General features: G+C 50.2%; 2 protein-coding genes across 2 annotated transcripts in view; one reads left to right on the top strand and one right to left on the bottom strand.

Moving 5' to 3' along the window:
• Positions 1-12,371, top strand: part of BMP6 (bone morphogenetic protein 6) — a 151,668-nt gene extending 139,297 nt beyond the window's left edge. The window contains exons 5-7 of the mRNA XM_032424715.1: positions 10,013-10,089; positions 10,897-11,007; positions 11,104-12,371. Coding sequence (XP_032280606.1) covers positions 10,013-10,089; positions 10,897-11,007; positions 11,104-11,253 — 338 coding nt within the window. The 3' untranslated portion in view covers positions 11,254-12,371. The remainder of the gene's footprint in view (positions 1-10,012; positions 10,090-10,896; positions 11,008-11,103) is intronic.
• Positions 12,372-12,460: 89 nt separating this feature from the next.
• The window catches only part of TXNDC5 (thioredoxin domain containing 5), a 47,556-nt gene continuing 43,887 nt past the window's right edge, over positions 12,461-16,129 (bottom strand). Inside the window, exons 9-10 of the mRNA XM_032424716.1 lie at positions 15,493-15,622; positions 12,461-14,128 (exon numbers count right to left, since the gene is read on the bottom strand). Of these exons, the coding sequence (XP_032280607.1) occupies positions 14,006-14,128; positions 15,493-15,622 (253 nt within the window). The 3' untranslated portion in view covers positions 12,461-14,005. The remainder of the gene's footprint in view (positions 14,129-15,492; positions 15,623-16,129) is intronic.

The raw sequence follows: 16,129 nt of genomic DNA on the forward strand, positions 1-16,129 counted from the left end.
CAAGGACTGAGTCTGCAGGCTGAAGACATCCTGGGTGTCTGGTTTTCTGGAAGAGCATCCTTCCATTCGATAAGATTTCTCCAACTCCTCTTTCATTCACATAAAGATCCTGAGAACACCTAGATTTTCCGCCAGTGGTGTTAGGCCTGGGAGGTTGTGGTGTACAAACAAACAAATTTTGTCTATTTGTGTAAGATGGACTCATATCGGTCAGTGTTCTTGGCTGAAAGTGATGGGAAGTCAGCTCAAACAACCGTCTCTGATGGATTTCGTTGGTTCGTTGAACTGGGAAGTCGAGGATTCTAGCTGTAGGCCTGGCTAGATTCATGGACTCACATGGTGTTCGGAATCTCGCTTTCTCTTCTTCTATTTTCCCTTGTTGGTGGCATTCTCAGAAAGACCAGGTCTGCATGGTGGTAAGGAAGGCAATGGTCGTCCCAGGATCTTATCCCTCTTGGTAACCTCAGCTTCCAAAGAGAACCTCTCTGTCATGGTTGTAGCTTTAGCAGAAAGCCAGGCTGAGGCCGTGCACTCGTGACTTTGGGCAAATCCATTTCAGCTTCCAGTTTACTCATTTGTTAAGTGGGGATGGTTAACACTTGGTAGATTTGCTGGAATTAAATGAGAAATATTTGATCCGGTCCCTAATAATGCTCACAGACAAGTTGCATCCAGTTGAAGGAAGCAGGTTCTGAGGGCGTATGTTAGGACCCTTGGAAAGGATGTACAGTGCTTCTGGAAGATGCATTGGTTCTTCCAGGTGACTGTAAAGTGTCGTCTTCAGTGGCCGGAAAGACTTCATGCAACTTCCCTGAATACTGTTTCTCTTTGGAAAGAAGTGTCTCCATTTTAGGTTCTGACTTAATAAGCCATTTCTCTTACGAGTAACTTAGCTGTGGGGCTTGAGGACCCAGTGTGAGGTGACATTTTGCTGCTTTTGTCATCCTTGTGTTTCTTGGAAGCATGGCACAGTGTGGGTGTTCCCGTGTTTACCGCTGGAAACAGTTGGGCTTTAAAAAGAAAAAAGAAGAGGAAGAAACGATTGCTTTCCTTTATTCACTTCAGAGGAAGCCTGCCCCGTGTTTTCCTTCAGGGCATGATGATGGAGGCTGCTGGTGGTAGGCTTCAATTCATTAATGAACTGTGGTCACTTTGGTGCTGGGGCCCCAGACATGAAGGCAGCTCTTGAAATGTGGATTGCTTTTTAAAGTTGAAATTTCACTTGATTTATTCAACACCCCCTCCCCCAAGTACACACACCAGATTTTTTAACTGGGAAAACATGTCTCTGATTTTGGTTTTACCCGTGTCATCCAATTATTCTCTTCCAAGTCCCTTTCCACTTTTTTTTTCAATCTAATAAGTTTCAATTAAACATGAGCATTAAAGTTGATCGAATGTGTAGTAAGAGGCAAGCGTATCTGCTTTTTCTTGGTCTTCCCACCCCCACCTCCCAACCCGGTACTTGTAAAGATGCTTTGCTCCTTCCGGTGGTACTAGGACAAAAGGGTTCATGACAGGTATCTCTAGCCTCACCTGTTCAAAGGCCCAGAACCCCCTCCCCGCCCACCACTACCAGCAAGAGAGTATTTACCAAGAAGGATCCTCCTTCCCTCTTACTAGCTTCAGAGACCCTCTCAGGCTGGTCCGAGAAATTGGTCAGGTTCGGCCCACTGAAGTGCTACTTTATATATTTGGCATTTTCTTCCTAATTTATCCTTGCCATTAATGGGAGCAGATGGACAATGGAAGAGGTTGCTCCTGGAGAAGGGAATTCCCGAGAGACGGCCCACTCCCTAGAGAAATGGGTCATCCAGTTTGTGCTTTCTTTCCTGGCCACTCTGGGACCGGATGTTGCCGGGCCTCTGTGGACCGGGTAGATGCGGCCGAGACAAAACGTTGTGGTCTCTGGTGTGACTCCAGGCAGGACTTTCCCTTTGCAAATCATCTGGAAGTTTGAAGGAAGAGATTACTTTGCCTCTGCTGCCCCCCTTCTTCCGCAGAGTGCTCCCAGGGAATTAATATTTCTCCGTTGAAACCACCACCACCGGAAGCCCATCAGAGACCATCCTGCATCTGGGCAAAGAAGTGAACATAATCCATCAAGTTGCCTGTCATCAGGGTGAAACATGGCAGGGAAATACGGGGCTATTTTTGGAACCGAGCTGCAGATGCCTGGGCCGGCAGGGCAAGTCCACCACGAGGGAGTCGCCAAGAGCCCCTGCCCCTCCTCCTCCCCACCAGAATCTGCTCTCACATCTGTACTTGGCCTTCAAGCCGGACTTTGCAAACACATGCACGAAAGTGTGGGTTTGGATCGAAGGCATCCTGGATGGTTTTCACTTGCCCTTGCTTCTCTGCAGCTGTCTGTTCCCAGTGAATAATGGATGTTGGCTGTGTCGCCCTTCTCCAGTGGGCTCGGATATCATCTGGACAGTATTGTTTATCGCTTTTGCACATGTTTTAGGAGTCATGGTCCAAGCCGTGCTGTGCAGCCCTGTTGGGGATTCCAGTGAATCCGGCAGTTCTTTCTCGGCCTCCATTTCTACCAGCCTATTGCCCTGGGACAGCCTGCCCTCGGGTCCATTAGCTCTCGCGTGCTGGTCTTTCTGGTTGCTTCCGTCCACCCTCTTCTAGAGTAGCTTTCTCTTGGGGTCCTTTGCTTCATCTTCTGGGGACCTGTGACACCACCTGGCTGGCTCATCACCAGGGCTGTGCACAAATGGCCTTGAGGGATGGTTCCATCGGGGGGGGGGGGGCTTGAGGTGCCCATCGAGCTAATTTCTTGGATCTTTCCAAGACCTTGCTGCGGAGGGAGTCATTAATGCCATGTCAAGTCAGATGGGGAGGCTGAGGTTCTCTGCCAGGCCAACCTGCTGGCTGCCAGCCCTGTGACTTGGAATTGCTCTTTGTTTTGGCAGATGACAGTTTGGGAGCTTTTCTGCCACTTTTAACAGTTCATGTAGAATTAGACGACCTTCCGGCCTCTTTCATCCTTGATGTTTTTGTGGCCACCACGCACCTCTGCCAACCATCTGCAAAACAGAGAGTCCTTATGACCCTCTCTGTCCTTTGGAATGAGTCCTTTGTTGCTTCCGATGCTGTGTGTTAACATTTCAGAGTCCTTTCTCCTTCTACCTCTTTCCAACCCACCCAAACATGTGTCTTTAAGGATCCTGGGGGAGGGGGGAGTGTGGCTCTGGTACATTTAGATATGCTCTTGACCTTGTTGATAGTTTAGCTGTGTGTCTCTTGAACTTCCCAGGACCATTCAGTATGCTTCCAGCGTAAGAAAGGTAACTGGACTTCATTGCTTGCCAGACAGTGGTTTGGGAACTTTATGATGACTATGAAATCTTGCTGTAGATTTCAGGGAGCTCCAGTCAGTAGGCTGGGGGGTTAATCCTGACAGATCAATGTTTATTTGGCCTTTTAGTTCCTGACAGGTGTCCCCACTAGGTCATTGTGTGCGTCCATGGGTTGGCATGCCAATGCTGAGTGAGTTGACCCTCCATGGACATCCAAAGCTTGAGAAGAATGGATCTGGGTCAGGGTTTTGAGTTAGCTGTTTATGGTTCTTCAAATGAATTAGAAATTGTCATTTGTCGTTTTGATCTTAAATTAAAATTTTAGGGCCTGCTGCTTGGCTTCCAGATGTCTTGGTCAAGAGGTAGAGGCTTGTTCAGGGCTTTCTAAATGAAATCAAATCTTAATTTTCCACAGCTGTGGAGGACAGGCATGGCATTAGTGATTCAAAAGTTAGAATCATTTCAAACTCCATATTTATAATACTTGACTCTCATTTGCCATTAAGCTCCTTTGGGATAAAAGTTATCAAGGAGTGATAGGTTCCCTTCTACCCCATCCCTCGGTTTACCCCTTATGAATGTACTAATGGCCAGTAATGCTGAAAGGCAGTAAGAGAGAGGCATAAACAGGAGCTGTTAAGAGGCCTGAATAATTCACCAACTACCACCAACTCCCGAGAGGGTGCTGGGGGCCAGGAGACTCAGTCCAGGAGGGAACAGGGAGGGCAGAGGTACTTAAAGTACAGGGAGTCTTAGTGTTCAGTCTTTGAGAGAAGCCTTTGTCTATTTTCAAGATACTTAATCTCTGTATTCTTTGATAATCAAGATAAAGGCTGAGAAGAGGCCAAAGTCCACCCAACTTAAATGAAGCAGGAGATCTTGAAATCCCGGCCCCACAAAAGAACAGGACCTCCCTGTTGCCTCTCAGTCTAACCATCCTGGTTGTTAACAAAATCTAGATTCTGAGAATCAAGCTCCCCGTCCCCCAGCATTCGATGAGATTATTGACACCAGAACTCAAAATCTCAGTGTAGTTCCACAGTGTCCGGGGCCCAAGGAGCTGGGCTTTCTCCAGCATGTGCCCAACGGCCATGTTGATTCCATGGGCTAAGGGGGAGCCAGAGACTCGTTTTGGATGAGACGGGCTGAGGAGGCTGGGAGATGTGGAGAGATCAGGGGAGACGGAGGTGCCCTTTCAATAGCTGGGTGTTGTACTTGGCCCTGTCATTCTGGGAGAGAAGGGAAACGAGTTTCCTCTGGGAAGACTCCATAGCCTGGGCTCAGAAAAACTGGGAGCCCAGTGTGGAGCATGCCTCTCTGTCCCCAGCAGCTGCCCCCTGTGCGGCCTACTGAGCAGGGTCGCCAGCCTGCGGGGGTCGGGCGAGCACAGCTGCGCAGCCCCTCTGCAGAAACCCTGGCCCGCAAGGTGGCCACAAGCCCCCTTCCCTTCTTGCCTCCTTCCCTCTCACCTGGTTTCTTGTGCTTGCCTTGACTTTGTCCTTTGTCGGCCTTTCTCCCCTCGATGGACCCCTCGAGCAGGCCCATGCAGCCTTCCCGCTCGCTGCCTGCCCTGCAAGTCAGCATCAGTGCTGCGCCGGTCCCTTCTCCTCCAGGACTCATTCCCCTGGGACTCTCCCGGGCCCTGGTGCCCGGGAAGCCATGTTTCATTCCCGGTAGCCATTCGGCTGCAGAAGTAAGCCCGCAGCCAGGCCCGAGCCCTGCTAGCCTATGGCTCCCTTGTGCTTCACTGTGTGCGCGGCGTTTCAGGAGGCGCCTGCAAGGAATGCTGGATGGGATGTGCCCCTCGTGATCGGGACAGAACAGACGTGCGGGGCACGGGGCTGCCGCCTGGGGACGGGGAGGCCGTGAGGAGGTGAGACAGGCCCTGGAAGGTGAGGCGGGGGCCTCGAGGGGCAGGCAGAAGGGGCCGAGCACTGGCAAGAGGGTCAGCGAAGAGCCGTGGGCAGTGGGCCCCGCAGCACCGGCCTCCAGTGGCCCACCCCGAATGGGAAAGCCACCCCCGTCCCCTCCCAGCGGGACGCTCGGATGTGGGAAGGAGGTTGTGTCAGAAGTGCAAGGACAGGACGCGTGGTCACCCTCCCCTCCTGCCCGTCCGCTGGGCTCCAGGTAAACCTGCCTCCGTACACCAGTGAGGTGCGCCTGCTCGGACATTAGCCAGGGTGTCAGGTTCGGGACCCGCTGGGCCCGGGAGAGCGACGCCGCCGGGACCACCGTCCGCGGAGCCCGTGCTGCGCTCCCAGCCGGATGACCGACGGCACCACGCCGGTGCCCCGTGTCTGCAGCGCAGACTGCAGTCTGACTCCGTGAGTCAGACGGAGGACAGTTGCCCTCTGGGATGTTTGTGTTGGCCTCCGGCCTGTTGCTCGTTTGGTTGGTTGGTTGGTTGGTTGGTTGCCTATGTCCAGCAATATGGCTTCTTCTTTCTGCCTTCCCCTTGACGGGTGAACCCATCTGGACAAAGCTGTGTTGCCTGCCTTTATCCCCACTGCAGCGGATGTGTTCCTGTCGCCGGCCCTATCCAGACCATTCATCTAAACAAATATCAAGGGGGCAGGGTGGGAGAATGTTTTTCTGCAATCTGTCAGTCCTTAAAAAACCAAACAAAACAGTGTGTGGCAGGGTAATTCCACTGTAGAACCCAGGGCACCGACCCCTGAGTGGCAGACACAGGTATTTTGAGGAGCACTGACCTTCACAAATATTTATACACCCTCTGCCAGCACGTAACATGGAGTCATAAGGAAACCTAAGTGCGGCTTGAAAGTGTCTGTAGAGGAAAACCAGGAGAGTTGAATCCCCACCCTGCCTTTCTTCTCTCTGGCCCCGATCTCTCCTTAACAACAAAAATGCCAGTGTGTAGCTCTAAAAGAAATGGCTGTTCTTACCGAGAGAGTTCTTTTTGATGAGCGTTGAGAGAGTCCAGTTCACAGGAGGCTCACAGACAGCTAGAACTGTTGGTGAAGGTAGAAGCTGAGTCCTTTGCTGGGCCATCTTGGTTGATCTTCCTGGTGGCTAGCCCCCATCCTGAACGTATGGAGGGAAATGAGAGTTGGAAGTGTCAGGCAATTTCGTGGTTTTTCTAGCTCTGCCAGGATATAATATACCTTATTATATCACACTGCCCATGTCCACCGACCTGGGAAGGAAAGGTATCCCAGAAATCCCTGCCTTTCACATGGCTAATGATTCCAAGCTGGACTTTGGGGAGATCATGGTCCCCAGCACAGAGAAGGCATTTGGGGGGATGTTTACTTTGTGGGGACCCAAGCCAACTGAGGTCGGGCAGGGAAAATTCCAGATAGAGACGATAAGTAGGGGGATCACAGAACCTATCATCTAACCCAGGACCACTTCAAGAGTGCAAGGAACCAGGGCCGTGGAGTCTTCAGACTTGCTGTTGGCAGGAGAGGAAGAGGTGCAAGGCCAGAGGGCTGCGGGCGAGGTCAGAAGGGCTGCGAGCGCACAACTCCCATGTCCCCATGGGCATGGTGGGGCTGAGCCACACCGAACTGCAATGGCAAACGTCCACTAGCCATGTGCCCAGTGGGTAGACAGAAGATAGGGCTTTTTAATGAACACAGAGCGGCCTTCACCAGGCTGTTCTACAACAGGCCGCCCCAGGGTCTTCACATTTACCATTCCCACTATGCGGATTATTCTTCCGCCAGAGAGCCTCCTGCCTCGCCCCTGACGTTCCTGCAGGTCTCTGCTTAGAAGACACCTTACCAGAGAGACGGGCCCACCAAGCCCTATAGATGGTGACCCCTCCCCTTGCGCCCTGCACTCCCTATCCCCTAACTACTGAGTGATAACTTAGCCCATCAAGGCCCTTCTTGACTACATGGGAAGAGAAGCAGACTCGAATTAAAATGAAAAATAAGCGTATCAGGAACCCATCTAACTGACAAGAAGGCTGGAGAACCAAACATAGGGAATCAAGTGATCCAGCTCAGACCTGGTCACAAGGACAATGTAGTTTGGATGCCATCACCCGGGACACTTGCTGCCATGCCACCCATTCTTGGTTTCCCCTTGGGGTCACTCCCTCAAAGGTGGGGGCATCTACATGGCTTTAGGGAAGTCAAGAGCCTGTACTCAGTGGCCAGGGGACAAAGGCCAGAGCCCTCTGATGGGAGATGGGGACTTGATTCCCTCCTGTCTAGGAATTCTCCACGTGAGAGGTGTTCCTGGAAGCCGGGTAGCCCACACGAGAAAATATCCACCATAGCCAGGTATGGAATTCTGAGTTGATGGCATCATTCTTACGGTATTAAACTTCATATGGTGTAGATTTTTGTTGCAAAGAAGTTTGCTGTCCATCTGCCTTGTGTTCCTTTGTGGTGAATTTTCTTTTTATCTTCTGATAGCGTTTAAGAATTCCCCTACGTTTAATATATTACAGTTCCACCACGTGTGGCTAGATAGGAATTTATTTACTCTGCTTAGGACTCACTGTGCCTTTCCAAAATAAAGATGTTTGCTTTTCTTCACTTCTAGAAAATTCCCACACATCCCTATATTCAATTATTACTCACCCAGTATTCTCTTCAGAAATTCATTGGCCTTTTCATTCTGTCTTCCATTGTCTCTATATATAGAGAGAGTCCTGTTTTTGAGCCTGCACTCTGGGCTATAGTTGGGGACATTTCTTCAAATTCGTTGTTCAGTTCTCTAATTCTCTCTTCATTTGTGTCTAATCTGATGTTTAACCCATCCATTTCATTTTTACCTTCAGTAGAACTTTATAAAGTTCCATTTTGTTCGCTTTCATGTCCGCCTGTTCTTTTATGATATTTTTTTCTCCTTAATGTCCTTGCTTTAGGGTTTCTGTTTCTTATTTTATCTCTTCCATTATTTTATGTATTCTTTTTTGTAATCACACTCAGAGACTACTCTTGCCTGTGGTCCCTGTGTTTTTTCTTATTCTAACTTTCCTTTTGGGATAGTTACTTTGTGTGCTTGATGTTTTCTTAAGGGATTATTTTTAGCAGAACGTTTTTGTCTTGCTTTGTGGTGGTGGTGGTTTATGGGTTGTTTTTGTTTTTGTTTTTTACTGAGAGTCTTCGGTGCCCTCCATTGTGAAAACTTCCCTCCAGCGTGGCTTTGCAGTCACTTCTTCTGGGTACTTGGAATTATAGCTCGGGTTGTTCTGCAAGCTGAAGAAGGCGAGAAGGGAGAATGAACAAATTTAGGATGAGCAAATCACCTTCAAAAGGTAGCCTGTTTCTCCTCCCAGGGTAGGTGACTGAGCTGAGTCAGTACTGTTTGTCTCTTTGCCTCACAAACTCGTGAGATCTGCATGTCTTGTCTTACTTCAGTGCCAAGAGGCCCAGGAGTACAAGCAACAGAAACCTAGTGCAAATAGGCTTTAAACAATTAGGTAATTGGCTATGGGATTTAAAAGGGCAGAGGTGGCACGCACATGACCTCAGGCTCCTGTATCCGTCAAAGTGCATCGTAGATTAAGAGCCTTTCTCTGGAGTCTTCCTTTTCATCTGTCTGAAACACCACTACCAGGTTGATCCTTTGGAATCATCGTTCCGAACATGGCCCTCTCTGGCTCAAACCCCTTCTTCCCAGGCTTACTTTAATGCCTCTAGTAGAAAGTCCACATCATTTTGGTTGGCATTCTAGGCCGTTCATTTCCCCAGCTTTATCTCACCTGATTGATTCATCTTCACATATCCTTAAATTCATTCCACCCAAACCGCTCGCTCTTCCTCTCGCCCCCACCCTTAACTGACCCTTGTCCGAACTCCCAGCGGGCCTTCTCCATAACGCTGGTGCATAGCAGCTGCACTGTTGTGTACCTGCGTTAGTTGTGTCCATGTCTCACGCCACCCCTTCGAGTCTCTCAGTCCCTGGAGGCTGCAAGCCTCGTGTCACTTATTTTCCAGTTTCCGTGCTGCCTAGCAGAGGACAGCTCCCAGAAGAGCTGCTCCAGTTGGCCTAAATGAACCGTGGCCCTCCCATTCCTCTAGGCTGGGCCAGGCTAGCGGCTCCTGCCTCACACAGGGGAGTTACACGGGCTTTAGCGGGTTCACAGGACACCGCTCTCCTAGGACTTGTTGCTTTGGGGCAGGTCAAAGGCTCAACCCTGGAAGTGAGCCTGGGGACCAATGCTGGAGAGAGAGCCAGCTCTGTTCTGGGTCTCCGTCTGTCTCTGACTCCCTCTTAGTAGGCACCGCTCCGTTACCCTTCCTTCAGGATGCTTTCCTGACCCAGCTATCCTCACGGCCCCTGTGCAGCTTCAAGACTGTCCTGTGTGCATTATAGCAAATCCTGCCTGGTATAGTTGTCTTGTACCGTGAACACGATGTCTTCCAAGTCAGGAGCCCAAGGGGTGTTTTAGGGCCCTTTGGTGTACCCTCTCCCACAGGCCCTGCATACACCAGGGGCTCACAGTGCACATCTGTTGCTCACGAGTCCGTTCAGGTCCATGATGACATTGTGTGCCAGTCTGCCCAGCATGCACCCCAGAGTGAACAAGATGGCGTGAGTGAGGACCTGGGAGCCACAGAACCTGATGGAGCTGTTTGGTGCCCACATTTGTGTTGAGCGGGGGCCTTGTTCGCTGCTGTCGTGAGCCTAGTACAGGGCCTGGCCCAGGGCAAAGCCTCTCATGTCAGTATTTAAATGAAAGAATGAATGAGTTAACGGGCGCATCTTATCTCCTCCGACAGATTACAACAGCAGTGAGTTGAAAACGGCCTGCAGGAAGCATGAGCTTTATGTGAGCTTCCAAGACCTGGGCTGGCAGGTGAGTTCTCTGGACAACAACAGGGACAAATGTCCTTTCCCATCTTCATGGCAGGGGCTGTCCTTGAAGAACTTGGGCTTTAGGGCCGAGGTGATTCCCATGTGAAGGTACTTGGGAGCTCTTCCGGATGCCTGGGCTTCTGGAGGAAGGCAGAGGAAGGGCCAGGCTCCTTGTATACCAGCACCGCCTCCCCCCCACCCCTACACCTTCCCGGGGAGCCAGGTTCCCAAGTTCCGTGTACCTCAGAATCAGTCCCACGGTTCCCGGGGCTCTTCTTCCATTCTTTCAGAATCCATGAGGCATGGACTTTGGCATTTGTGTTTTGAGAAAGGGTTGGAGAAACTGATCTAACAGTTATCCAATGGCTATACATTGACTCACCCAAATTATCTAGAAGAGCACAAATGGTTAGCCCCACACCTGAGAGCCACCACTAGTTTATAAGAAGCGAATTCTAGGTGACAAGTGATAGGAAATCGAGTTTCTATATGCAGATGGCGTTAGGATGACAGGGCGTACTCGAGGCTCCTTTGGGTCCGGGTGCATAACGCCAGCCCCCTGTGCTTCTAGGCCTAGCAGGTGGGTAGCAGCTAAGGCCTGTGGGCCTGTGAAGGGGGAGGGTGCTCTGGAGCCAGATGAACTAGGCTCACCCCCTTGCTTTTGCCACTGGAACATGAACGTGGCCTCCCTGGGCCTGCCGGCCCAGCTGTCCAATGTGAGGAGTCCATTGTCACAGGATTCCTGGAGCGCAGATGATGTAAGGAGTGTATGCTGATCACATGTGGGGTCCTTTTGCTTTCACCTAAGGACTGGATCATCGCACCCAAGGGCTACGCCGCCAACTACTGTGATGGAGAATGCTCCTTCCCACTCAACGCGCACATGAACGCAACGAACCACGCAATTGTGCAGACGCTGGTGAGCTCCCGGGGACCCCTTTCGCTTTAGAGGGAGGAGTAAGCCGAGACCAGGTGTGGCTTCTAACGGTGCCTTTCCCCTTCTGTTTTGTAACAGGTTCACCTTATGAATCCTGAGTATGTCCCCAAACCCTGCTGCGCGCCAACCAAACTAAACGCCATCTCTGTTCTTTACTTTGATGACAACTCGAATGTCATCTTGAAAAAATACAGGAATATGGTTGTCAGAGCTTGTGGGTGCCACTAACTCGAAACCAGTTGCTGGGGACACGGCCTTGGGTTCCCAGATGACATCTGCCTTAACAAACATTCAGAAGCACGGCGAAGGGGGAGGCAAGCCTTTGAAGCCGCCCCGGGCTGGCTGGTGCCTTACCGCCCAAGGAAGAACTTGAAGGGCCTCGTTAAGAATTTGCTCACACAGTAGATAACGTGGGCAGTTGCTGGTCTGCAGGAAGCGGGGTTCGGATGTCTGTAGTATGAAGTCTGGGAACTACGGAAACGTAACTTTGAAGGGTTCCCCCCAACCCCCCCCCAAAAGAAGAGCCCACCAAAATTAGTTTTAGCTTTAGACCAAGCTATTTGTGGTGTTAGCGAGTCAATAGGGAAAATAATCTTAAAGGAGTAAGAGTACTCTTGGCTAAAGTACCAGCCGGTTCAGTAGTGTCCGTCAGAGGTAGATCTATATAGACAACTGGAACTGGGCAGAAATGCCTCCCTTCACAGACGGCCTCGGCGCAGGGCAGGTTCAAGCAGGGACAGCAGCCCGGGCCGACCCGGGGGCTGCGTGAAGTGCCTTTTCTCTCCGCCCCTGCCCTCAGTGTTTGTGCTGGAGTTCAGTCCGTGTGAAAATACACTCACTTCGGTCAAACCAACCGTGTCATTTCCACACCTCAGTCCCTACCCCCCCATTAGCTGTTCTCCTTGCTAGCACCCAAAGTAGAGCGAGCGGGCATTGGGGAGGCTGGGGGGGGCATGTTAGCCGGGCGCCGCGGGAAACCAGCGCTGCACCTCTTCTCTTCTGGGATGGCTCTCCGAAAAGCACATTCACTCCAGGAACGCCGGCTCTACTATTTCACCTATTTCAGTAAAATGGTTCTTTGCCTTTTCCTCGACAGCATGCCAAGTGGCGGGGTTAGATCCAGCAAAGGAAACAAAACAGGGAAGGACCGCCAGGACAGGGTCTGGATAGGCATGCCCTTATGAACCCAAATCCCAGTTTTCTCTTGTAGAAAGGAAGACTCAGATGAAATCGTAGGATATTTTTAAAGTGTCTTTTTCACGATCATGTACTAGGAAGCCAATTTCATACTAAACTGATTAAATAATACATTTATGATCTAAAACTGTTTGCACTTACAGCTTTTTTGTAAATATAAACTATAATTTATTGTCTATTTTATATCTGTTTTGCTGTAACATTTAAGGAAAGACCAGACTTTTTTTTTTTTTTTAAAAAGAGTTTATTTAGAAAGTATCATAGTGTAAACAAATTGTACCACTTGGATATTCTTTTAATACAAGACTCATGATGCAAAGCTGAAGCCACTCATGAGGATTGTGCTTCTTTAGAAAGTTGGGGTTTTTAAAAGACCATCTGTGAACCATACATAATTAATAAAGATTTCCTTTAAGGCAGAGACTGGCCGAGACCCTGCTCTGTTGTCTTCTGCCGCAGGCAGCAGAAGCGATCTTGTTTCTCAGGGTCCCACCCCCAGTGACCGTGTGTCCAGTGGCCGCACTCACCCCGAGCATGGGAAGTGGGGCGAAGAGCATTGGAAAGGGAGGGATTATGATGAGAAGTAACCTGATGGCCAAGAACATACAGGTACGTATCTTCAGGGAGCCTAGTCCGATGGGTGCTTGTTTTCCAGTGTGACAGTAAAACTGAATGAGGATGGCGTGGCCGACAAGGGTGCTGGCCGGGGCAGGAATGGGGCCCGAGTCAGCCCTGACCCAGCCCCGCCTAGCTCAGTCTTTGGTCTTGAGGCCAACTGGATCCCACTCTTCACACACACACACACACACACACACACACACACACACACACAGTTGACCTCCTCCGAGGCAAAGTACAGTAAGCCTCTAGAACAACTACCCAGAAGCAGGATCTGAAGCTGCTTCCAGCTGGGGGGCCTCCCTGGTTAGTTCCGATATCCAGGCCTGGGAAGGCTCACCTGAGCCCTCTCGCCCCAGGTGACAACAACCAGAATTGTTCTAGGAGTTAACAGAATAGTCAGGACAAGCCTTGTGGAACTTCCCATGCCCACATTTTCTGTGGGAGACGTCAAGTCTTCGTGATGACCTAACTAAAGAAAGAAACTTCCACCCATGGGGTAACAGACAGAAGCACTGACACACACACATGAGGTTACGGCCCCAGCATTCTCTTACTCAGGCACGTGTCAGAAGTACCATTGCGTTCATTATGGCTGACCTCTCGCCGTGAGAGGAGCATTGACAGAAACAGCAAAGCCAGGGGAGGACGTGGAGGTATCTTCCGGAGGTGTGGGCTTCCTGTTTTTAGATCTGCTCCAAGCTACCAACCAACACGTCATTAAGAAGTCAGTTTTGACCTTCAGACCAGGAGTATCACTACTGCCACCGTCCAGAACTCGTGAGCAGCTCACAAACGATGCTTTAGCTGATGCATCATGCACCAGAATCACTCAGGAGCCAAAAATAGTTCAGCAATTTGATTTTCCTCAACTCTATTTTAGTCTCAAAGGAAACCATTGAGATTCCTCAAGAGAAGGGTGAAGGGGACGACAGGTCGCCACGGAAAATAGTTCGTAGAGGGATCGTGAGTTATGTGTTTACTTAGAGAAACTTTGTAAAGAATCTGTAGAGTGTGTTGGCTTAAAAAACACACACACAAAGAAGATACCACAAGTTTAGTACATTCAGCTCTCTGAAAAACCACCAGGTGGGAGTCCACAACACCGGCATGATTCAGCTCCAAAAGCAGGGGCGCGGGAGGCCGGGCAACGGACCAGTGGGCCCTACAGCTCGTCCCTGGCCTGACGGAGGACGAAGCGGTGCAGCGAGTCGAGGTCCCTGCCGCCGCTGTGCTCGCTGACTCTCCGCCCTCCGCGGAAGAGCAACAATGTGGGATAGCCTCGTACCTTAAAAAAAAAAAAAAAAAAAAAAAAACAGAAGTATGAAGACCAGTGGTCCAGGTCACACGCAGATTGCTTCTTAAATAAAACCAGAAAAACTCCTAAAGTTGTGACCAGGAAAGTTTGTGGCTAAATTTTTAATAGGTACAGACCATTTAAAAAGTACCAGCAAGCAAAGCCTTGGGGCTCCTCGCTTTCCCATCCAAAAGTACATTCAAGATTAGTGTCAAAGGAAGGACTTGACCCGAAAGGAGAGCTTCTGGAGCTTCTGTGCGCAGGGCATCACCTGGGACCCCGGGAACACACACATCCTGATGAAGCAGGTCCAGCTGGGGCCTAAGACTCTGCATTTCTGACAAGCCCCCTGGTGACACCCAGCCACTCTGCGGGCCACACCGCATGGCAGCAACATCCTCGAGAATACACATTTTCCAGCTGCAACAGCTGCAATGCACTTCTTTCCTAAGACGTTAAGGAACCAAAAAAATGGCATCTTCTAGTGAGAAGTAAATGTCTCTGCTACGTCTATCCTTTTTTTTTTCTTCCCTAAAGATTTTATTTATTTAGAGAACATGCACTCGCAAGCAGGGGAGGGGCACAGGGAGAGGGAGAGAGAATCTCAAGCTGACTCCCCGCTGAGCGTGGACCCTGATGTGGGGCTCCATCCCACGACCCTGAGATCACGACCTGAGCCGAAATCAAGAGTTGGACGCTCAACCAACTGAGCACCCAGGCGCCAAGTCTATTCTCAAATGAATGCGGTAAGAAGCTCCAGAGCCTCAAAGTGCTTTAAGAAAACAACACAAAAACAAAAACGTAAATTACAAATCTTCTGGGCGCTCAGATTGTGCTAACAGCTCAGAAAGTGGAAACAGTTAAAAAAAACCCAAGCACAAACTAGCTTGCTGGGATGGCCCTTTCAGGAGGAAGTTCACTTGCTTCCTTTATTCAACCATCATACCTTAGAACACAGGCTTATGTCTGAAAAATAAGCCACTTAGGGGTTTGAGACAAAGGCTAAGGTCAGCTGACTGCTGAGCCCGCCGAAGAGGCTGTGGAGGTGGCACTCCATTCTCAAGCTTGGACTCTCGTTACTGCCCAGACTTCTCTGCGGACAGCAAGCCCTAAAATCCCCCAATGAAAGGTGGATCGCTAATGGAAGAAAAGCCTTTCCTTTGACAGAGCATCTCTTTTGCTTTTCAAAATGAGAACAAAGCAAGAGCCTCAACGGGACACGAGGAACACTTGGTTGAGAAGATGCGGGCAGTGTGGGTCGCCGGGTGGAGCCCAGCGCGCCGGAGGACGGCTCCATGTGGGTGCGCTCCCTGCACTCGGGGCCCCCGGGAGGGTTTCCAGCCACATGTACCCACCGAGTACTTGCTGCAAATATTCCGCTCTGCAGTGCAGTCCACCTCCGCGATCTTGACCTCTGCCAAACCAGGGAATTCTTTTCTGGAGAGTTCCTCCCACGTCGGAGCCAGATTCTTACAATGACCACACCTGGGAAGAGAACAACGACAGCGCTGTGGAAGTCCTGGGTCTCGCTCCCTCACCTACAGTCTGCTGCCCAGCCCAGCCCAGCGTCTTCTGTATGGCCTAGAAATTTATAAAACATCAAATTCTCCCGCTGGGCGCCCTAACCTTTCCTCCTCATCCGTCCCAGACAAGGGAGTCAAAGTCAATCCCAAGTAGACGTGTGGATAGCCTAGTGGAAGCAAGCTGGTCTGGAAGCAAGTTTAGATTCCAAGACCCTTTCCAGGATGGGGTGACCGGAGCTAACTGGCCTATGAATGAATCTGATGCACCACGAGCACGAGGTGAAGGACAGGAAGCAAAACCAACTCCACACATTTTTTAAAAAATGCTTCATTTTAGATTTGATCACTGTGGTCTCGAAGTTTCAGGACAGCGTTAAAGCCTCCCTGAGCACCTGCCCTCCTAACCATTATTTGATTTATATAGCTTCAGGGTTTTGTTTTTTTAAAAAAATAGAAAATAACAGATTTA

Source organism: Phoca vitulina, unplaced genomic scaffold, assembly GCF_004348235.1.
Source record: "Phoca vitulina isolate PV1807 unplaced genomic scaffold, GSC_HSeal_1.0 scaffold31, whole genome shotgun sequence".
NCBI lineage: Eukaryota > Metazoa > Chordata > Mammalia > Carnivora > Phocidae > Phoca > Phoca vitulina.